The 24,306-nt window shown below is 39.5% G+C and overlaps 1 protein-coding gene across 8 annotated transcripts in view; it reads left to right on the top strand.

Moving 5' to 3' along the window:
- The window catches only part of Tcf4 (transcription factor 4), a 347,921-nt gene that overhangs the window by 234,780 nt on the left and 88,835 nt on the right, over positions 1-24,306 (top strand). For 2 of the 8 annotated variants that reach the window (XM_052201432.1, XM_052201431.1), the window contains exon 1: positions 16,818-17,066. The exons of 5 other annotated variants lie outside the window; for them this stretch is intronic. In XM_052201432.1, the coding sequence (XP_052057392.1) occupies positions 16,998-17,066 (69 nt within the window). In that variant the 5' untranslated portion in view covers positions 16,818-16,997. Of the gene's footprint in view, positions 1-16,817; positions 17,067-17,449; positions 17,469-24,306 lie in introns of those variants that run through there. One more of the 8 variants, XM_052201433.1, reaches the window with a different exon arrangement.

Here is a 24,306-nt window from a genome sequence, read left to right as displayed (position 1 = left end):
ATCAAAACAGACTGCTTGTCGTTGCACGGTGGGGCGGTGCTTTTTTTGGCTGCCGTGGTCGAAATGAAATGGGCAAGCTGTAGTCCGCTTGGCATCGGCGTGGGCTAAGGGAGGCTGGGAAACGGGAGTCAGACTGTGAACGCGAGTAACAGCCAATGGTTAACTTCCTTTTTGTGTGTCACTTGGCAGAGATGCGACTGATGGCAATTTTTTTTTTTAAAGCGTGGGTGAGAGTTCAGTGCCCTGGGAAGAACCGTAGAAGCTGTTATTGTGTTTTCTCATACAGTTGACTTGTGTTGATATCTTGAGGTCAGTACAGATGTTTCAGCAGCCAGCTTCAGGAAATGAGTCCATGACTGTCAGAGGCACTCTTTAAAGGCAGAGGTGATCAGAAGAGAGTTGGTCCACAAAGGTCTTTCTGTTTGCTGTTCCATAGGCATTCCTGGGGAAGGTCAATCCTAGAGAAAGCACTCCCGTGCCAAAACAGAATACCATGCACTTCAGTGGATGCTTCCAAGTGCACAGACACCCAAAGATATTTTTAAATTATCACCAGTCCATCATATCCCTCATTTCACGTAAAAGATTCAAGTCCATTTTGGACTCTGGGAATGCAGAGCTAAAATTGTCAGATTAGATTCGGCTAAAATGACCTCCTGCCTTTTTGAGAGGCTATTGCTCTTCAGTTAGCCACACTATATCTTTGAAGATTCCGGGGTGGAGTGGGGGGGGTGGGGAGTGTTGTAGAGAATTCCTAACCTTTTCAAGATTTCCCTAGTATATCTCTGTTTGCCGAGAGCTGCTCCCCAAAGGCGAAAAGAGCGAGTTGCCATCTTGAGGTGGGAATTGCATGTTTAGTGAACACCAAATGGTCTCAATGTTAGTCTGGAATTTTCATCATAGATGGTTGCTTTCAAATACTGTTAATTCCTCTCAAAACTTCCAAACGTTTACACACGATATCAGGAAAGATGACCAACTCCGACAACCCCCGGAGCAGGGAACGAGGCTTAGAGATAGAATACCATTTGTCTGATAATTAGAGAGCATCTCTTAAGAGTTCGAGAGAATTCTGATTAACCTTTCTGTTCCCACATTCTCACATGAAATTAGCACACCTTTTAAATTATTATCTAGTATTTAAACACTATTTTTTTTTTTTTTAGTGTTCTTAATGCAACAGGTTCTAGAGACACCAAAAGTGTGGTGTAGGCTTCAAAAAAAACTTCATTTTTCTTACATTTTAAATGTTCTGTTTGTGCAAAATTTCGAGAATCACCATAAGGGCTTCTTTGCATTTTTAATTTAGTAACTAACATATGAATAAATTTGCATATTAATTAGTTGCAGATTAAATCATGCATACATAATTGCCTCCTTACTGTGTTTAATGTTTGTCAAAATCTCCAGCCTGGTTTGATGGATGTCGTATGAAAGATTACAATTTGATGTACCCTTGGAAGTATTTACACCAATAATGCTAGATTCTTAATAGCAGAATTCTCTAGTTATATACAGTTACTAATAAACATGTAAGATAGGTACATGTCCCTTTGACTAAATTTTTTTCTTTGCACCAAATCATTTACTATTCATAATCATTAATGCATCTCCTAATTATACAGCATATGTCTGTTAACCCATTAGTTGCCGATATATTCCAATAGTACCTTCTTTCTTTTTCTTGTCTTCTGCAGAAAACCAAGTATGTGATAGAATCCAGATGACTCCCTTTGCTTATTTCTATATTTCTAGCTGCTGTGTAGAAACAGCTCCCAGGCCATTTATTTTACCACCCAACTAAGAATGATACGAGCACTTTATATTTTCTAGCTAAAGATCAACAAATGACCTGTGTATTCAAACCTCAGAGCTATGGGATTTACCTCTTTTATCAATTGTAAGAATAATTCGTGAATTTCAGATACTTTATACTAAACAGTTAGAACAAAGACATATTGCTAGCATATGTGTTTTATTTAGGAATATGATTAAAACAAGTAAAATTATTTGGTATATTTTATTTGGTCCTAAATATTATAATAATGTCTGATCAAAGAGTGGCTCTGATTATTTTGTAATAACTCTGAGATCTTTACATTTGAACATGCCTATAGCATGGATGATCTTCACTTGTCAAAGTATGAAACCATTGTTAAATATTTTTTAAAATAAATACTTTAGTTATTTAATTTTTTTAAGCTTTATTTCATTCATGTAAAAAGTGGACTAGGTTTTCTCTGCTTCTTTAATATGTAAGCTGCTTATCACACTATTATCCTACATTAATGACTATTCCTACTGTGTAGAATATTATCCAAAATGAAGGTGTTGATATCATTTTAATGTGAAATTTACAATGAAATTCATAACATAATATACACAGTTCTGCTCCAATCTTGTTCAAGACTACTGAGCTATTCTGGTTTGAGTATACATTTTAAAAGTAGCTTTAAATTTAGTTTGAGAATCTGGAAGATGTTAATTCATTTAGGCACGACCATTAGAGACCAAGGGAAACTAAGAACCAGGCCTATGATATTGTTTCAGTTGTATAAGGAATCAATGCAGCAACGGCATAGGATATATGCTGGGAAATCTCTTTTAAATATGAGGACTTGTTGACCCTCTCTACATTCCACTACGGTCATAACATGTGACTTGTACCCTATTTTACCATCAAGGGTGTCACATGTATATGCCTCATAAAGACCACAGAGACTAAAATGAGGCGAACATAAATGGCCGATTGCCTTTATTTGAATCTGACATAGGAGAAATAATATCCCTTGGTTGCTTACCTCAGGAATGTTTCCTTTCTCGTTACAAGGCAAAAAAGAAAATAGTTATTGATTTAGCAAAACATCATTTTGCAGCATGAAATAGCACATTAAATTATTTAGCAACGTGAAAATGAAGCGAAAGCTGCAAAACTCATAAAAGGAAGCAAACAGTCAGACCCGAAACATATTTATCCACAGCCATTGTGCCTAGGTAATTCAGGGCATATGGTATGTAAATGATGTTTGGAGATCCTTGCCAAATCTGCACACAACGGGATAAATTAAGGACAGGTTTCCCTGGGTGTCAGTCCCATGACTATGGCCTGAATGCTCTCTGCTCCGATGTGTGTGCCTTGTTCTTGGCTTTTAGCAAGCACGGCACTCGCATTCAGTGACGAAATGCCGGTCCTTAGCCGGCTTCTCAGGCATTATTCGTAATTCCCCAAAACTGATTTATGATTAAATTTAAAATATAGCACCAGTTTGCCAAACTTTCCTCTTGTTCCCACATTTCAAAAGTAAGATCTGAATAATTCATCAGTATATGTTTGGATACGAAGCCATATTTAAATGGGTCTTCTCAACGATGGCGATGAAGCACTTCTTGGCTACTGAACTGAGAAAGGCGGTCCTAAATTTGACTTTTTCTCAAGGTCACGATAAAAGTGTTTTCTAGAATAGGGAGTGAATTGTTTTGAACATTTACAGATTACAGTTCCATGCGAGCCTAGTCATAATTTTATGAATTCAACTTGATAATTCAAATAATTGTTAGCACTTGTTTTATTTTTGAATTGTACTTGGAAATGTCTGTTCTCATTTCCAGAACAGAGGAGGCACCAAACTCTTCTCCATTTGTAGTTCATTTTCAGGAACCAAAAGGTTGCACTGTTTCCTTCACACACAATGGGGTTTCTTTCCTAAGCTGGGGGGTCTCGGTGAGTGAATTTTACTGCTTCATTTATCCTTTTTGATTAATCTTGGAACAATGTGATTGAAGATTCCACCTAAATCCCATGTCTCATCCATTACAGAACTTGATTATTTATTGGAATAAATGTAAAGCATACCTTATAAACAAAAGGTATTCCAGGATGTTGTATTTATAAGATATTGTTTTACCGTGAAGTTTGCTTTTCATGAATAATTTTTAAAAGACAGTGTCCTTAGTTATGATTTTATTTGAATTAACAGTTTGGTCTATGTTCCTACTCTTATCATTTCATTTGTGGAAAAAAATAGCATATTGATAACTACGTAGAAAACGTAAATAACCTTAGTCCTTATATATTGCTCTGCAGAATGGGTAAAATTAGAGAAAAAAATACTCTTGAGATCAACCTTAATCAGTGCTATTTGATATCAATCCCACATTTATATTAATGCAAGTGGTTGGGAGTCTAAGGAGTATATATAATTCTATAAAGAATATAGTTGGTGAACTTGAGGCAGAGTTATTCTGTTGCTGTCCGTCTCTCCACTGAAACTACTATGCACAGCTGTGCTTGCAACTCAACGGCAGAGAGCAAGGCAATATTCACTGGAAAATAAGGCTCATCTTCCTTTCAACTTTATGGAGAACTTGCAGCCTCCAAAGAACAACAATAGAGTAATCACAAGTTGAGATTACAGAGCCCAGATGAAATGAATCGCACAGGAGGGTGCTGTGGTGTGAGTTTACTTCCACAGTGGAAGCGTTGTGAATGCCAATGTGGTAAGCATCACTGAGATGCAGGCTTAAGTGACAGTCTTTGGACTAGATAGGAAACGAAACACCTGTGCTTCATTCAGAGATGCGAAAGTGTGTCTAGAGATGTAGAAGAGAGTTGAGATTTTTCATTTGCAGGGAGGTTTTATTATTGTTATTGTAAAATCATAAATAATAAAGATAAAGTATCTCAATTGTGAAAAGTTATTTTATGAGTTGTTCCATTCAAAATGATTTACAGTTTACAATTTTTTTTTTTAGAAACAAATAAGAATATAAAGAGAGTTAAATGAAATCTGCATCTTTTCAGACAGCTTGGCGTGTCAGGTATAAAATTCTGGCAATTTCCTCCCAAACACCTGATAATTTGGGCTTAAGGAGGCAACCTGTATAGTTCTGAAGTATTATATTGCTCCTGGGTGTTTTCAGCTGTGACGTCAATAAGTTAAGAGACTTTCTAAAAGATTAAGCCATAGGACAATAGCGTGGTGTAGTGTTTGCTTTCTGACATAATATTCTCAGTAAGGACCATTGAAAGTATATGGCTGTATGTATACACTTCCTGTGTGTTAGGTAGATTTAACCCAGTAAGCCTTTGATAAGAGTTATGACTTATGTGTATCTGTATCTAAAGAGTATCTCATGTTTGCCTTTATGGAATGTTAGTACCATTCTAGTAACAAGTTTACCTGTAATCCTAGTAGAAAGCACACCATATTATCATATTTTATCATGTTTTCAAAAGATATTTAAAATCCCCCAAAGCGAAGAAACTGCTATCTACTAGTAGATATGGACATCATGTTCTTATATCACCACATAGCCACTTAGAATAGAATCCTCTTAAAAATCAAGTATCTTGTAAAAAAAAAATCAACGCATAATCATTATACACCTACTAAGTGCTAGACTCCTTGTTGGTGGGCAACCATCATGAAAACGTACGTAAAGTTGACCTTAGTTTTAACAAGCAAGCATGCCTTTTATCATACATTAAAGAGACCCAGTACCAGTAATGCTCATTGCAGACTAATAAATGCAGAAATTATATGACTCTTAAAATCCAGTGATCGCAGTTACATCATAAATAATATAATCACATCTCCCATGGCAGCATACCATGCAACATAGAAGCAAAACCAGCCATATGTCACCGTAATTATGGTTGGGCTCCTTTGTTATCAGCATGTTTAACAACGAGACAAATAGCATGAATTGGTCCCCCTTTTTTTCTATAGTACCTAGAATCTAGTAAAATAGAGCGTTTTGGCAAAGAAAACAAGCCCAAGTTAAATATATGAGAATGGTACGTTGAGAATGTTTGTTCATTGTTTCCCTCCACAACAAGGGGCACTGATACCCAAGCTTGTGAGAATGAGATGTTCCACTCAGGGAAGTTCTCTGAGCCGGACTATCTAAGGTAGAATGTAGCTTAAATAAGGACAGAGAACCCACCAAGGAAAACTAACGGCTCTCTGAGGCCAACGGAGTGTACATCACACAAGCCGAGTGACTGAACAGAGAGTGGGGCCTTTCAAAGTGACAATGCATGTATCCATTTTATGTTTTCTGGCATGTCGTTGGCTCGGGTAACTGCTCCACTGAAGTGAAGGGAGGTGAGGTCCTTTCCACAGTGCCCTTTGGTGAAGCATCCGTGTGAATGAGTATGCTCTCTGCCAGAGCATCAAATACAACTTGTTCTACCTCTGTATTTCAGTAGCTCATTAAAAAAAGCAAGAGAAAGTCCTGACTATGAAGTCAATAATAAATGAGAACATCTGAAAGCCAGTGAAATAGCTACCATAAGTGTGTGTTATCAGTAAAAGTCGATGTGGTGCTGTTAAATTTTTTTGCTTAATAATATGCAATTTTTAAAGACATATTCTCAAATTGAAGTTATAGCTAGTTAAGCTGTGTTTGTCTGGCAAACTTTCTCTCTGAACTTGAATTCTTTATTTCTCTTTCTTTGGGGTTTTTGTTTGTTTGTTTGTTTTCTTCTTTCTTTTTGACAGGGTATGGAGCCTTGGCTAGCTGGCGCTCACTATATAGACCAGGCTTTCCCCAATTTACAGAGATCTGCTGTTTTCTTCCTCCCATGTGCTGGGATCAGAGATGTGTGCTACCACACCTGGCAATTTCTTTCTTAAAAAAAAAAAATACCGTAAATTGCATCTTACTCATTTATTTCATGTGTGTGGCATGCTATGCCTACAGAGGTCATGGGGAAATTTTTATTAGTTGGTTTTCCCTGGCACATGGGTTCTGGTGATCCCTCCGACAGCAGGTGCCCTCACCTGTATTTCTCCAGCCCTCTCAACTTGACTCCTGTCGTTGAGGAAAGAACAGAAATTGATCTGTGGTTAGTTTCTTTCTCTTTCTTCACCCAGTGAGCAAATGTGTTAGAGCTCTGATCATGTGTTTGTGGCAACACATGCTGCAACATTGTGCTGGGGGCAACGAGATAGAGGCATGCTGTATTTATAATAATAGTTCATGTTATTCAATATTTGTGGAATAGCAATGTATCCTAGAATGATCCTTATCTGCAAAGGCCTGCCCATCATGGTGGCCTTTGTCTGTGTGTTCCCCGAAAGTCACAGGGATTATCAGAGAGTCTCTGCTTGGTAAGAGAAAGTAACTCTCAATTCTTCTTATATGGTTTGAGTTGATCTTCCTGAGATTCTTTATTACAAAGCAATGGCATGATTTGGGGGATGACAGGGGGCTTTCATCTTTATGACTTACTTTTGATAAGAAAAAAAAAGATTTAGATGAATCCAGAACTTTTTTAGATAGCAAAGGGGAGTGAGAAATTCAGCTAGCATTTACAGTAGTGTTTTTGTAGATTCTGCGCCTTGTCCAGTGAATTTCCACACGGGAAAGAATGGTTGAGCTCGCGTGCTCGCTTAAGCTTTTGCTGTTGTTTGTTTTGTTTTGAAACTGGGTTTCTCTATGAACCCCTGGCTGTCCTAGAACTTGATCTGTAGACCAGGCTTGCCTCAAATTTCAGAGATCTATCTGCCTCCTCCCGAGTGCTGGGATTAAAGGCATGCGCCACCATGGCTTGGCGTTAGTCTTAAAGTAACACAAATACCATCAACTTTTTTTCCTTTTTCATATTTGATAATTTCCATTATAAATTATGTAAACATTTAATAATTATATTACTGTTTCTATCCAAGGGATATGTAATTCTTAGGGATCTGTTTTTTATGAAGTAAATATATACATGTTTTACTCCCAAAGATATGAGAAAGCACTAATAATAAGCAACTTGTATCGCTAATAACTCTGAAGGGTGCACAGTGACTTCACTAAATGGGTAAAGCTGACAACTTCCTGTGTGTTGGCCTTTCTGATCCATCCCTTTGCACAGTACACACTTCCCTTATGGTGGCATTGAGTACGAAGGTAAGCAAACATGACTCTCAAGGCCTCAATAGATGTCAAGGTATGTGTCATAGCCTGTAATAAAGGACTCAGGGTCAAATAATCGACCAGTTATTTTAAGCCATTTTTCAACTTAAGTATTTTATAGTCATGTCTGGAGAAAAGAAAATGCTGACATTTTGGGAAATGAATGTCCTGTCAAACAAAATAGAGGAAACTTTCCTGTCACAGACCGGGAAGCAATTTGTTTGCAATTTGGTACCAATAGCAATAATGCTGGGCTTGGACGATGGCTCAGCATAGGGTAAAGCCTGTTTGACCTGAGTTTGATCCCGAGAACTTAGATGGCAGTAGGAGAGAATAATTTTCTATAAGTTGTCTGCTACATATATTTACATGTACATACACACGCTAAAAATATATATATATATTTTAGTTTTAAAACATTTTACTAACTTCTTTTGAATTAGTTATTTTTCTCAGTCATAAATGAAGAGTGGTAAAAGACCCTTACTCCATATTCCTTCTGGCCAGTCACCATGCATCCTAATTAAATTGCACTAGTGTTCAGAGTCAGAATATGTCAATATCACACCTTTACTGAGCAACTCACATTTTAATGTTGTTCTCCTTAGGCATATGCCCCTTGGTTTCTCTCGGTTTACCTAGCGGAGGCCCAGAACTTTTCCTGACTGTGCCTTAGCCCTTACAGAGCATTTCTTCTGAGATCCTTGTGAGATTTTCCTGACAGCTTGATGAAGATGAGGCAAGACTCGTCTCACCTGTGCCGCTGGGGTCATACCTGTGTTTATGGGTAGAGGGAGGACTTAAGATCTACAGGACCAAGGGTCATCCTAGGTCATTTAGAAGTGAGGAGCACAGCGTTCCAAACAGGGAGGAGTCACTGACCAGTACAACCCATTCCCTTGCCCTTAGGGAGGCATGATCTGTCCCTGCTTCCTCCTTAAGATTCCCTCAACAAATTGGCTTCCAGTTACACAAGAGATCGTTTTAAGCAGAGTCTTTATCCAACAGGAACCTGAACTGGACTCTTGAAGGTCAGCACGATGCTGTCCTTGAACACTCTCCATTTTAGAGATCTCTCATTCTTATTACCTTTACTTTCTGTTATAGACACTGTCAGACACGGTCTCTACAGTATTTGAGAGTTGTTTGTTCTCTGTCCAGCAATTTGCTGTTCCACTCGATGATGTCAAACTATTAAATGTAATCAACAGAAACCTCAGGAAATTGCTAGAATTCCATTCCAGAGGGGGTTCACAAGACTAGACAATTAGTCTATTTTGAATGAAAATTACTTGCATTGTGGTGCTACCCCCACCCCGATTATTATTGAGCAATGTACTGGGAGACAAATATCTATTCATAAGTTGTTGTTGTTTTTTTTTTTAACGTGTGTTTTTCTGCTGTTCGTCCTGTGTACAAATTGCAACGAAAGTTTTCAAAAGTAATTGTTTAGCCTAACTAATAGACTCAGAATGTCTCCCTTTAATTTTGAGGTAAATCTTTTAAGCCTGTGCATCAATATGAAGGGACATAATCAATACGGAGGGACAGATAGCCATTCTCACATTTCATTCACTTCAGACCTGCGGTCTGTCCTGCAGCTCCCAGTCCAGGAAGCACAGCAATCTGAGAGTCAGCTTCCTCAGCCCATGTTTTCATCGTGTGGCACTTCCTCCTCGTACCAAAATAGAAGTGGTTTGTTTGTATACGATGCTTAGAGGCATGCTCTGGATCACAGTATATTAGGATAAATGATCAAAAACATTTTTTCAATACTCCAGGAGGGAAGAGACTGACAGCATTGGGAAAACTGAAAAATGGACCGAGTTTCCTCTTCCTAAACAAGATGTCCTCTCTCTGTGTTCAGAAGTGTTGTTTGTGTTATCTCTTGTAATTCCACTTAGTATTTGCGAAACCCGATGGTGTGTCTCAGTATTGAAGTTACTCATACTTGTATAACCTGAGGAGAGGAGGTAAGGACTTCCATGGGAGTCTGGCCTACAGTTTCCACCAGGATCAAATAGGCCCATCTGTGTCACCTGCTCCTGCTAGCTGGTGTCCAACTTTATCTTATCTCGTACTAGGTTTAGCTCAGGCTGGCCAATCTGCAAGAGGAATGGCATCTCGGACCTCTGGCTTAGTGAATGAATTGCATGGCCATTGAAATCAGTTATGCAACTTCAGACCTTCAGCATGCTTCTGGAATGCTTTTCCACAGCGCAGTGAAAGTGGGTGGAAGGGTGGCATGGTGAGTCCGGCCAGAGGAAGTGCACACAGGATTTGGGAACCTGGCTTTCACATTGATTCTACATACTGCTGTATGTCTCCCAGATAACATATCTGTGCAGTTGCTAATACACAATAGAAAATGAGGAACTCTCTTGCCTGAGGAGGAAGAATAGGGCCCAATGGTAAAAGTCAAATATTTATGAAACAAATCTGATTCAAAACAAATATTTTTTTTTCTACTGCTTACCTTAGCAATCAGTGTGGAGTACTTACAAGCTATCTGTCCAGCCATGAAGAAAATAAATATTTGGTCATGTCATAAGCTATTTAAAAGTCTCAAGCCATGAAAGAATAAAGTGAAGATTACATAGGAACTTATATGTAGGAAGTCATGGGAGAAATTCAGTTTTAGGGCTGGAGAGATGACTCAGAGGTTAAGAGCACTGAGCGCTCTTCCTGGGGTCCTGAGTTCAATTCCCAGCAACCACATGGTGGCTCCCACCCATCCTTAATAGGATCCAAAGTCTTCTTATGGTGTGTGTGAAGACAGCTAAAGTGTGCTCACATACATAAAATAAATAAACAAATCTTTAAAACAAAAGAAAAAATGTTAAAGATAAAGAAATTCAACTCCATAGTCTCTGCTAATATTGCTAAGATTTGATTTATATGTATAGTAAAAGCTACTTCCAAAGTAAATCCATATATCTGGTAACCTATATTAACTTTAAATTATTATTTCATGAGAACATTTTCATGCCACTGAAATGATTGGCATAACTCTTACTTTATATTTTATTTTTTAAATTCATTTATTGTGTGCGCATGCATATATGTCTCTGTGCCTGCCACAGTGTGAATGCAGGGGTCAGAGACAATGTGCAGAAATCAATTTTCACTGACATGTGGGGAAGCAGGGATCAAACTTAGGAAGTCAGGTTTGGTGGCAAGACCCCTTATGTGCTGAACCATCTTATCAGTCTTTATCCAAGAGTTATTAATAACATATTTATTTATTTTAAATAGATTTATCTTTTTAACAATATTTATTTGAACTAAATATATTAAATAATGAGCATCGTAACTAAAGTTGAAATTTTAATGAGAGAAAATGATAAATTTTTTCTTTTTATTATAGTCTTATGTTTAAGTGTATGTGTGTGTGTGTGTGGTGTGTGTGTGTGTGTGTGTGTGGTGGGAGTTGCACATGAGTGTTCACAGAGGCCATAGAGTTCCAGTTGCTGTGGAACTGTAGTTACAGACAATGGTGAGTCACCTGAAGTAGGTTCGAGGCATCAAATTCAGGTATTCACGAAGAGCAGTTTATGCTTTTTGAACAATCTCTCTATCCCCTAAGAAAATATTTTTAAAGTAGACCATTATTATTATTATTATTATTATATTGGTTTGTTGATACAGGGTTTTTCTGTGTATCCCTGACTGTCCTGTAACTCACTTTATAGATCAGGCTGGCCTCAAACTCAGAGATCCATCCGCCTCTGCCTCCCAAGTGCTGGGATTAAAGGTGTACGCCACCAAGCCAAGTGGCGTACACACATATACACTCTCCATTGCTTTTTAAGAGCACATAAAATATTTTACATTCTAAAACCTCAAAATCATGACAGAAATAGAGGTAGACAGTAGTAGTTTATCAGAGTTCACTATTCGATTGCAAAACTGTCATAAGGTTCCAGTCATCCCAACAAATGAGAAAGGACAGAAAGAGGGAGAGAGGTAAGGGGCAGGGTAATGAGAGAGGGAACGGGAGGGAGAAAGAGAGAAATTGATTGTTCCTGTCTGTGTGCCTGGGAGTCTCTGTACCTAGCTCATTATTTTGGTAATTAGATCTTTAATAAAATTGTATGTCATCACACCCAATAGATTCTTTGTCACTGCACTTTAATTTGGATATTAAACATTAACCCCTAATTACAAGCCCTCAGCGCTTATTCAAATTTTTCATAATACAGCAGTCCACATATAAGCATTTCCTACTTAAAGACCCACATCAACTTAGCTCACAAGTTAAATCTCTCGGTTATACTGACTCCTGCTGGACAGCAAATGATATAAATGCACTGCAGTCTGTAACACATCATTTCCTCAGTGGTTCAGAGCAGTTTAGACAGCCTCTTCCTGCCTGCTGTTCTTCTAATTTTACGTACAGAAACATACATTTGAATCCTAAGAACTCACCAGAAATCAATGTTAGAAATTTCATGGCACAGATATACTTTTCAGACTAATGGTCTACAGTTTCTAGACAAACTGTGATTACGTACCTGCTTGGCTTTGTAATTCTGTTTTCTTGTTAGTAAACTTCCAGGACCTAAATCCTTTAGGATAGGAAGCAGGGAAGTGTTCTCTAACTGATATCACACAGCTGATCTGCTGAGGGAGCTATCTTCCCCCCTTTAAGTCCCAGAAGGAGCCGGTGTGTGGCATAAAGCATACAGCTAGTGCTCACAGCTGGGCTGTCTGGCTTGGCCAAGCTTCCTCGGCTGTAGAGTAGCAATGGTGTCATCCCTGGACCCTCAGTCCCACCCTCCAGCGGAAGCCTTCCTTCCGGGTGTCACGTTTGTTCACATTCTGCTTCTGTTGATTCGGACTCTTTTTGGTTTATGAAATGTCATGTAAGGCTTTTCAATTTTCATTCCCTGTCTTGGAAGTGAGATGGAAATACCTCTCACAAAGTTCCTGTTGTGAGAATTAAACAAATGAAGGTCTTTGCTCTTTGAATTGCTTATCTTTGTAGATGTATTGAGCACTGTCTTCTCACCAAGAAAATTAATGGGATAGATATTTGCCAAATGTGGGGATTTTATGATAGTCTCAATTATTTTATTTGTTTTGCTGTCAATCACTGGGTTGATGGATATCCCCATCTCTTAATTCATGACATTTACGTAATTCAGCTGTGCTACATAAAAGGGGCCAGCATTGTAGAAATAAGCAATACATATCAGCTTTAATGTGATTAGTGGCATAAGCATGAACAAGGAGTTGTCATGTTCTACCAAGTTATGTGATGGGGCCGGGCATCCCTTCCATGAGACCACGCATGCATGCATCTATCCATCCATCTATCTATCCGTCCATCCGTCCATCCGTCCGTCCATCCAGTCGTTGTTTAGCTCCTATTCAAAGCCACCCCACTTCATTTGATTAGACATGTATTTGTGTGTTAGGTTTATTTAGACACTAGTGTTAGGTAAGTTTGCAGTTATTCTTCTGGGTGGGGGGGGGGAAGGGTAGAATCTTCTCTAATATGCTCTGTGATTGGAAGTGTTTGTTTTTGTATCTTTCTTTTTACCTGTAGCAATGTGTTGTCTAAGTCTTTAAAATATATACAATTGCTCCTACTCGAATCAAAGCAGTAACCGTTAGTCATAATTTTCACTATGTTCAAGAGTCTGCTTGCATTGCTGGACTGCGTGGTCATGTCCACGTCAGGTCTGAGTGTGGGCCTACCTCTGAGTGCTCCATCATTCCTAGGATGGAGATTAACTGGAAGTTGGGAATCATGTAAAAGGTGTTCGTGGAGTGGCTGAATGAACATCTTTACCAAGGGTCTGCTATCAAGAACTGTAGGATTTGAGAAGTTGCTAGTTCAGTGTCGTACATCCGCCTCACAAGATCTTACTGAATGTCTCTCTACCTTTCTGGGACTATTACACCATTCCTCAAGAGTGTCTGTTCAAAGAGTCCCTAGTTTTCTGTGACACACATGTGACGGTATATGTATGTTGCAAGCACCAAGTGCGCTTTCTTCGCTTCAGATATATGTTATCAAGGAACTCTTGGGGAAAAAAAATGACAAATTGTTAACTAGATTCTAGAAGAAATAAATGGTATTGGCATCTTTTAGTAATCAGTTTTATTACTTAATAAATATTGATGGCTAGTTTCACCATCTACTGCATTCCCAATGATGCTTGCTGGTTAAGCACCAGAGAGAGAGCTGGCCCACTGTTTAGCCTTGCTGTCATTTCAGTGATAAAGGGGCCTCGCGGCTAAGGTCCTGTTTATTAAGTATACACTGATGCAAACCAGGAGAAGGCCTTACAAACTGGCTGCTTAAGGGCCAGACTTCTTCTTAAATTATTACAGAACACATGGATTCTTACACAGCTCCAGTCCTCTCTCTGTGTTCCCTCCCCACGCATCACACTCAAGATTTCTGTCACAAAGACAACTTCAGAGTGTGAGATTGAAGAACTGTCTCAGTTGACAAGGCACTGACTTGAGTTCTGTTGAGCGGCATGTACTTCAAGGACAGTAAAGCAGAACCCACACACCACTGGACCACAGCACCCTGCTCTCTGGGTATCATTCACAACTAACCCTTCAAAGTTGTGCATCTTTCCCAACCAATACAAATGTGCACTTTTGAATCCTTGTTTTCCATCAGTTAATGAATCCTAGAAGCTTAATGTTCTGGTCCTATTTTAACTATTTTTCTTCCACGTGCCAAATCGAAAGGACTTGAAGTCTCTTTCACCTTATCAAATTAAAGTAGTAGTACCCTTCTGAAAGAAAAAAAAAAGATCTTTACCTTTCAAACTATGAATTATAGTTCATTGAAGTGTGAGTTTATATATAATTGGTGGAGAGGCCTTAACATCTTTGCAAAGGTGCAAGAAAATAGATTTAATGTAGACCAGAAGAGATAATTGTTTATGGAAATAGTCCAGGGCTCCCAGCAGTCACACCCAAAACATTAGGTAGGCTCTAGAGGCAGTCCACTAAATAAGGGGTCTCTCTGAGAACAACGCAGGGACAATAGCGACAATCCCAACCCAACTTCTCTCTCCAAATTCCAGCGTCCGAGTTCCGGTTTTCACACTCTGTCCTGTGGCAGTGGGTACCCTGACTTTGGGTGTTAACACTGAGGGTGGTTTAAAGGGTACAAATGGGATCCTGTCAGATTGACAACTAACTGTTCTAATGAGGAAAAAATCCTCAAAGCATGAAATTTGAATGAAATGTGTGATTATAATTCAAGTACTGTTTACACAAACCTCTGGGGACCTTCCGAATAAATGCAGAGCAAGTGAGTTAGACAAACCTCTGGGCCGTGTGTGTGTGTGTGTGTGTGTGTGTGTGTGTGTGTGTTAGTGTGGGGGAAACTTTCCAGCCTTAGCCAAGCCTCTGCTCTCCCGTCCACCCCAGTCCTCGGTTGTCTATTAATACTGTATGTGTTTTGTTACCGCGTTGAGTCGTAAGGAAATAGGTGCTTTGCATTATTAAAGTTGATTCTGAAGAGTAGATGTGTGCTCAGTGGCATTTGCCTCGGCATATGCAAATGATTTAGTTTCATTTGGGATCAATTCCCAGAGGCCCTCCTTTCCTGTGATGCTCTGAATTTGGCAAGCTCAAGTCAGCCCATTTCTCCCCCCACCTCTTTCTTTCCTCTCCTTTTTTTTTTAAACCTCCCCTTTTGTTAGTTGATATATTTTTCAAAAGACAACAAAAATATCCCCCTGCTTGGTAGAAACCTTGCAATTCTATTGTTCAGTGGCGATCAATAAAGGTGACGGGAGGTTTTTGTTTTCCTAAAGTTTAGTAAAATATAAGTTTACCCCCCCCCCAAAAAAAAAACGTGCGTGGAACGCTTGTTAAAATATTTATGCAGAAATCAGGCTCCTGGGGTGAGTCAAAACTCTGAAAAAAACGTGGTCTCTAAGGTACCTTTTTAGGAATTGACAGCTGTGAGCTATTGGTAGATTCGGACTTAACCAATAAACTTGCCTTAGAACCCAGCAAACAAACAGGCTTAAGTTGCAGCTGGGTTCTCCGCTGCCATGGCACTCCAGACTGCAGTGTGTGGGTTTGGGGTGCCCAGCCCTAAGGAGGGGAAGCCTGGCTCCGTGGCATTTAGCTAGCTCGCTTTTGTCCACGCAGCCGGCTGCAGCGTGGCGAGGTGAAGTTCACCGGCGGGCGGCCACCCTCCGCCCAGGGTCTGAGAGCCCCAGGCTTGCAGAGCCCTGGACCACCGCTCGGTTACTCTGTTTCATTCTGCAACCCGGTTTTGTAGGTTGTTGACCAAGCAGCCAGAGAACACTGCCCCCTCTCTCTGTTTGAGCGAGGTCAGAGCCCGTGGTGGGTTTTTTTCCCCCTTCCTCCACTACGCCCCCCCCCCCGCCCCCCTTTCTCCGAATCGAGTTCTCAGGCAGCTGCGTACAATGCTGGGAGCTAGCCAGCAGCAGAGACAGATGGCAGAGTTATTAGATGTGCATCGTACGATTCCCTTCCTGCCACTCGCTTTTTAATCAAATTAAAACAAAAAAGAAAGAGAGGGAGAGAGAGAGAGGGGGAGTCAATTAACCGCATTTGTATTCTGCTCAATAATGGACCCTGTTCCACTTTTACCCTAAGGCAGTTGAGTGGAAATTTTAGAGAAGAAAAGGGGTGCCTAAAACAAAACAAAAAAAAAAAAGGGAGGGAGAGAAAGAGAGAGACAAACAGAGGGAGAGAGAGGGAGAGAGGGAGAGAGAGAGAGAGAGAGAGAGAGAGAGAGGACAAGTGAAGCCTGCAGGAATTTGTAAGAATCGGCATTATTCGAGGAACTGAACTGATAAAAAACCCCTCGGAAAAGTTGCAGCGATCTCGAGTGCTCGGCTGCGGCGCTGCACAGGCCGGGCCGCCATCCAGCCTGCGCGAACTTGAGCGTCTGACAGCAGCGCCGGGGCCTCCCCCGCCCGCCAGGAATGGTCTCTTCCTGCTTTGCATATTCACCACGCTTGGCCCGGCCATATGGGAAAATGCAACTGAAGGAATTGTTGTGAAAAAAGGGACAGCGAGTTTGAAATAAAAGTTCTTAGAGTGGTACTGAGGAGAAAAAAGAATCCGAGGCCATGTACTGCGCATACACCATCCCGGGCATGGGCGGCAACTCTTTGATGTACTACTATAATGGGAAAGCGGTAAGCGAACTCGGGCTGCGAGGGGCATTGGGGACAAGTTTTATGGTCACAGGGATGAGCAGTCTAGGCGGGGAGCATTGTTTGCGAAGTTGTGCAGTTCTGCCGCACCTTTCTCGGTGCCATGAAATATTTATCATCTGCGAGTCCTGGGATGTTTCTCTTGCCTTTTTGCTTTTTGCCTTTCCCCCAGTAGAGAACCATCAACGCGTTACAAAGCTCTTAAAAGTAGATCCCAGAGAGAAAGTTTGCAGTCAGGTGAACTTAGGAGGTTGTACGATTTAAAATACTACTAATTTAAAAAGGACTTTTGGCAAAATTCTTTTTGCTTTCAAATGATTGGAAGGAGGAACAGATTATGAAGAGAACCGAGACAGCCCAAGTTAGACTGAGAGAAAATTGGGGGTAAGTTTCTCTCCGGATTGAGGTTTTGTGCTGTCTAAAGTCTTACTAAGTTGGAAACCGTGGGGAGTGGACAACAGATAACAGATTAAAATAAACCAAAAACTTACAACGGACATATCTGATGGAGTAGATTATATAAGCTTGTTTTTAAAACCAAAAAAGGAAGGTGTGTGTGTGGGGGGGGGGGGGGAATAAGAATCCATTCGTGCATGGAACAATATTGCAAGTTATTTGTGCTGTGCTGTGTTTTCCTCAATTTCCCCCCTTCTAACAGAAAGGCTTTATTTAAGTGGGGGAAAGTGTCTGGTATCTTGTGTATAACCCCAGCAGAAGGTTTATACTTGCCATCTGGAGGTTTATTTTATTTTATTTTTCCTTCGCCTGGGCTCTCTGAAGGAAAGGGATTTCAATATTTTGTAAATCGGTATGAGGTGCTCTCAGGAAGAGTTGGGTAATGGAGGAGTAAAATTTCATCTTAAAATAGCAAAGAACAGAGATGGTGGTGAAAAGCAGCCCTTTATGCACTCTTCTCATGCTGTACTTTCAACTTACATTCGTGTTGATCTTAATCAGAGTGTGATACTTGGGCCAAACGAGACCGATCAGAGCTTTTACGAAGGCCCAGTTCACAAGCACTGATTGGCGCAAGCGAAATTAAATGTGTGTGTGCTGGTATATGCATGTAAACCTATATAGACACACACACACATATATATATATATATATATCCACACACATATATGCGTAAATATGCACAGATGTATGCATATTGCTTATTTCTAGTGGGCTACACTGGTATGTATACTTATACATGGGCTTTTGAGAGTGTAGCTTAAGGAGTTTGACCAGTCATCCAGGTCTATGAATTATTACTTTTATTTTGAAGTATCAGTAAATCATCACAAGTTTATAATTACTTACTATGGGGAGTGGACAACAAATAAGAGATTAAAATAAACCAAAAACTTATAATGGACATATCTTTTAAATCCCCCTTTAAAGAATATTGCATGTAATCAGAACAATAGTTAAACGTGGTAAATAAAGTTGGTGTTGAAGTAAAAGGCTTGTGTTCTAAATTGGTCAGTGTTTAAATCTGTGACCTTAAATATTGGGCTCAGAGAACTCAGTTTTAAAAAGAATTGTGTTTGAATTGCAACTGTTAGGGGTTCCTACCTATTTAAGACTTTTGCCTGTGGTCTCTTAGATAGTCTCCATAATATATATATATATATATATATATATATATATATATATATATATATATATACCATAATATTTCTGTTGATTTTTAAAGCCCCTTTCCTGTAAACTTCACGAATGCTGTTAATGTGATCAGCAAATGTGTCTGTGAAATAGTAAGATACAGCCCAGGAGTCTGTTGCCCTGTGCACTAAAGAATTATATATTATACATTATATACTATATGCATATGCATGAAAAGATTATATGTTACATTATTTACTACAACAAATATAAGTTGTGGGTTTTAACCTTAAAGATTACCAATAATGAATTTTATATGCTAATTATTAGTTTTACATCTTAAACAGCTGAATTGTCAAATTTTTAGTTCAGGCTCGGGCATTTTAATTTCCTTATGGCCTGAAGGAATTTTTTCAAATATGTATTCCATTCCTACAGCTTGCCAGTTGCCTCTACCATAAGAAAATGCTGACTATGACATCATATCACTAATATGCCCTCGCAGTTGCCAAATATTTTGGTTGTTAGATTTTTTTTTTGAAAGGATGGTACTCATAAAAATCAAGATCACTCTGTCACAGGAAATGTATTTATAGGAACTGTTTTAAGACGTTTATTAAAAACAAATCTGGTGATGTGTATCTCTATTGATTCAAACACTAGAAAGAGGCAACTTGTATATACATTATAGTTAGGAAAAATAGCCATGTGGAGTCTCGGCAGAAAACCTTGGGAGCCATGGATGGTCACCAGCGCTTAGATTTAACTTGGTGACATAGCCAGCAAAGTCTACTCCTGTGTGGTCCACAGAAGGCCCAGTTCTAGACCATCTTCCAAGATACCCTCGTGCATACCCTGGGGAAACGGATTTCTGTTTATTCTACAGCGTGTATTGTACTGGCTCTACGTCTACATTCAGCTGTGTTTGGTTTGATGCCAGACATCTTGTGGAGATTGTATACGTCATGCATTGATTGTTCAACATGTATATACGAAAGCGACTTTACCTTGAATTTTGTTTGTCTGGCTCTGACTATTTGTAGTGTGTGTGTGTGTGTGTGTGTGTGTGTGTGTGTATGGAGAGAGAGAGAGAGAGAGAGAGAGAGAGAGAGAGAGAGAGAGAGAGAACTGTGTTTTCCAACCTGAACTGTTAGGCTTGGCTCTCTCTCTGACACAGGTTTTCCTCTGAAGACAGCACAGCACTGAATTCCTTCTTTTTTCCCCAGTGACAAGTCAATTACTTGTTTAAATTCAGTTTGAACTCTCTGAACTGAGAGAGGCTAGGGGAAGCAGGTTTTTCCCTGTGAATAAACAAAAGAAGAAAAATGGGAAATCCTTCCTAAACACTGATTTTTAGGTTGCAGCAAGAACACAGAACATGACGACTATCTTCTTTTTTAAACCAGCGAACACAGTTGTTTGTAAAAATCTGTTTTTCTCCCACTTCTTAGCAAGGGAAACACTTTAATCAAATGCTATTGGGGACAGACAAAAGAAAACGTAGATGGGCTCTGTACCTTAAGATAGAAAGGGCCCCTGCTACAAATGCCCAAATTGTTGCCACACTTGCACAGTGATTTGTCCTTATATGTGGACTTCTTGAGATAAGACCTTAAAAACCTTAATCCAAGAGCTCCCAAAGAATAAATCTTGAGTGTAAATGAGAGAGCATTTGTAAAACTCAGCTTTGCCTCAAGGGAGAGATCAATGAACTTGGCCAATAATTTCTGGTATTTTTACCGCCTATGCAGTATTGCCTTGCAAGTAAGTGAATCCCAGTCTTAGCTAAATGATAATTTGAAGGAATTATTCTTCAGCTTTCAGAAAAAAATGTTTCTGGAAGAGCAATATTTCTTTTGAGTGTTGAGAACTCTAGCTTATGTCAAATTGTGCTACTGTCTTTATTCAGGCCATAAAAAGTACTGGGCATTAGGTAGGTAGGGCGTAACCCGGTCTACCAAAAAAAGGGGGTGGGGGACAAAAAGAAAGTTAGAATTCTAGCCCTAAATTTTTTTCAAGGTTTACATGCTCACCAAATTTGAATTTTAATGAGTAATTATTTGCTCAAATTCTATATAGCTAAAAATATGGCAATTCCATGTAGATAAAATTCTGGCAAACGATATTGAAAACAAAAGTGGTAAAATTTCTTCCTAATGGTAATTTCAGATCACACCATAGACTCTCTCGGCAGCGTGTGCATGTGTTAAGCCGTATAGAGAAACCTGTGATTATTCTAATTGCTCTTTTTGCTTCATCCTAACAAGCTTCAAACCATGTTTCAAACTGGTTGTTTTGAAATAGTTGTTTGTCAAGTCATCAGATCTCAGAAGGCGAGGGAGAGCCAGCGGCCCGTGTTTATAGTCCAACGGTTGGTCATATTATGCAGGCTTTTCATCTTCAGAAAGTTCAAAGGCAAAAATGAAGCGAAACTCTTTTCTGATATTAAGGCCTCCCAAACCCAGAAACATCGGAATGACAGGATCTCCCAGCTCAGTCATTCTTGGAACAAAGTTCACCTATACACAAGTAAAAATCAGTCTTTTCCAAGCTCGAGTACGAAGGCTTCAGTTTTTATAAATTTGCCATTGAAAGGGGCACAGAATAAATCTTAATAGCACCAGAAATAACATTTACTAAGTATATTTTTAATATGGCCTTTAAAATAAAAATAAAAATCCTGGCTAGGGCAGTTATAGATAAGTAAGTACCAGGTTTTAAAGTTTTCCATAATGTGTTCACTATGCAAATTGAAGTTGACATTTTAAAAGTTATTTTAGAAAATTATTATTTCAGAACCTTGGCTATAAACAAAAGGAGCCAGTATAAATTTATTCGAATTAAAATACAAATGCTAATACAAAGAAAAAATGATTAGATCACAAGCCTGATTTTTTTTTAGCTGCCTATTAATGTTAAAAAAATCAAAGAAAAAGCAGGTAGGAAAATGTATCTATATCTGAGCTTACTATTTGGTATTATTGACATGCAGAACATTTTAATTGAGTGATTTTAAGATAACAATAAAATTGTTTTCCTGTTTGCATTTAATTTCTTAAAACAAAACTACATTGATTTTGTTCAGTAGATTTAAGCTGGTAAATATTCACCAGACACTTAATCTTGATGCTGTAGCTACGTCTTGCTCAGCTGCCTCTGATTAAATTTCCAAAAATCCCTGCTTGAGATTCAAGAACGCCAGCTTGGACATTTTTTTTTCCCCTGGGAGGCTGATATCTTAGGAAGAAAACATGTATGTGGTTCGCTTTATAACCCCTGATTTCTGGTAGGTTTGAAGGCTTTGACCCTTGGGAAGCTTCCGGCTCTGAGCACTAGGTGATGGCATTGTTTCAGGAGTTAGAAGGGAGAAGTAGGAGCAGGGAGGGAGGGAGGCAAAGGAATGATCAGGGGAAAACAGGAGGAGCTGGCCTTAACTACCTTTCCAACTGATAGACAGGAAATTGTACTGCTTCCTGCCCCTCCGTGTACTTGATTCACAGGAAAATCCTTACTGTCTGTTTTGTTACTGCTACTCCATTTTCTTTTTCAAATTTGTTTTTAGTTATTTATTTAGTGTTTTTTTTTTTTTTTTTAAGTAAAATTGAAAAGGTACCACAGAGGCCTGAGGATAATTTTTTATTTTTCTCTAAGTCATACTGGTCAAATGGCTTTACCTTCTTTTAACTGAAGACATTATCAGATTTCATCATCGTGAATGCCATGGTGTGTGTGTGTGTGTGTGTGTGTCCATTCCCAAACCAGCTTGAAACTTCGGTCACTTCTCTGGCACTGTGAGAGATGTTGCTGTGTCCTCTCTTTATGGTGGACCATGTCCGTGATTAGCAGTCTGCCCTCAGGAGAGTCATCGTGAACAGAACCAAAGCCCCTGAACCCCTGACCCAGTGAGAAGATACCAATTTTTAAATAACGGCTGGGATAAATTTAAAAGTTGTTCAAATTGGGGCTGACTTTTATCCTGAGAAGAGAATTCAGTGGGAGCATGTTTGCTCCCCACAGCAAGCCTGAATGCTCGCCTCCTAGCGCACACAGTAAGTGGTGTGTGGCTGGTTTTTGTTTTTTTTTTAATCCCCTCCAATATTGTTGGACTCACACAAAGGCACATTTACTCACCCCTGTTATAAACGGAAGACGATGGAGGATCAAGCATTTTCAGACTTTTACGTGTCTGATTAGATTCTTATTTATTCATTGGCCCTCAATACTTTCAAACATAACTCTAAGATGACACGGGGCAAAATGAGATGCAATAAAAATGATGGGTGGTGACAAATGAAATCCTGCTTGTTCCTCAACCATTTACGGATGGAGCCCTACAGCCACGGTCTGCACACCCCCAGAATCAAATGAGCAGTGTCGAAAGCCACCAGAGACAAGTTAGTAAAAGAATCTTGAAGACAGAGGTGAGGCTGGAAGATACCACTGGAGCTTGTAGAGCATGAAATCCCTGCAGACTTCTAGTTTTTAAATGGATGACTTCCATGGTGCATTATCATATCATGTAAAGTGAACAGTAGAGATAATCCTTAAATTTTGTTGAGCAAAATGATGGTTTTTTTTTTTTCATCTGAAGAACAGTTCTTAAGGCTGATTCCCCCTTCCCTTTGAGAACCTTTTTGGAGAGGTGACACTGGGTTTTCTTCTTTGAAGTGCTGGAGATCTCTTAACTCCTAAACTGCACCTTTGCCTTCACAGGTGTGCTCCTGTTACAGGACTACGATCTACTTAGAATATTTAAGTTCCATCTTCTGATAATGTTGTTTTTACACTTCAATTACCTTTCTAGTTTTACCCAAACCCTTCCTCAATTTCTTAAAGACGCCTGGTATTTTCTTCCAAATGACTTGGAAGGGAGCGGAATAGCTGTAATGTTTTGTTTGGAGTGAACACTGCCTTAAGCTCAGTTCCTTCTCCCCTAAGTTGGGTTAGAGGTTCTGCTGAAACCCCTAAGCAATAGGTAGAGGCAGCTCCCAGGCGCAATGATGGTCAGATGGCAGTTCCACGGAAAACATGCCGGGTTTGGTGGGTGTCCTCCGGGGACCTAGAGCCGTGCCTTCCTCCAGGCCAGATTACACTCATTTGGTGGGGGGGGGGGAGGGCATTGGGGTAATTCGAGGCACCAAGTGGGATAGAGTTGAATTCCAGCTGCTTCCATTGTAAGTGTCCTGAAAAGGAACAGAGATGCTAAGGATGGAGGCTTAACATTCGACTTGCCTTTTTCACCTCCACAAACCTAAGGGCGAGATTTATAAAGTACCAAATGACTGCACCAATAATGATCCTACTCAAGGGGGAGTTGCTATGTTGGGAAAAGCTCATGAGCCATTTTCAAAACAGTTGATGCATTTACCAACCACAGCCTATTACTGGGGCCCAATAAAGTTTAACCCAGTGAGGAAACACCCCTTGTTTTTATTGTCAGCCATCTAGTGAGAATGCCCTGGACTCTCACCTCTTCTTGGGTCCTCACCCCTCTGGGGATATGCTACCATCTTAATATATTTATAATGGAACACATTTGAAAGACACTAGATTCCCACCTCCAAGAAAGGAAATATATATAAATGTGTTCTAGACCTTCTTGCTCTCTAAACCCTGCCCTTTTTGTTAAATA

The sequence above is a fragment of the Apodemus sylvaticus genome, chromosome 13 (genome assembly GCF_947179515.1).
Source record: "Apodemus sylvaticus chromosome 13, mApoSyl1.1, whole genome shotgun sequence".
Classification (NCBI taxonomy): domain Eukaryota; kingdom Metazoa; phylum Chordata; class Mammalia; order Rodentia; family Muridae; genus Apodemus; species Apodemus sylvaticus.
The sequence above is the reverse complement of the archived record's forward strand: the minus strand, read 5'-3'. Positions and strand labels throughout refer to the sequence as shown.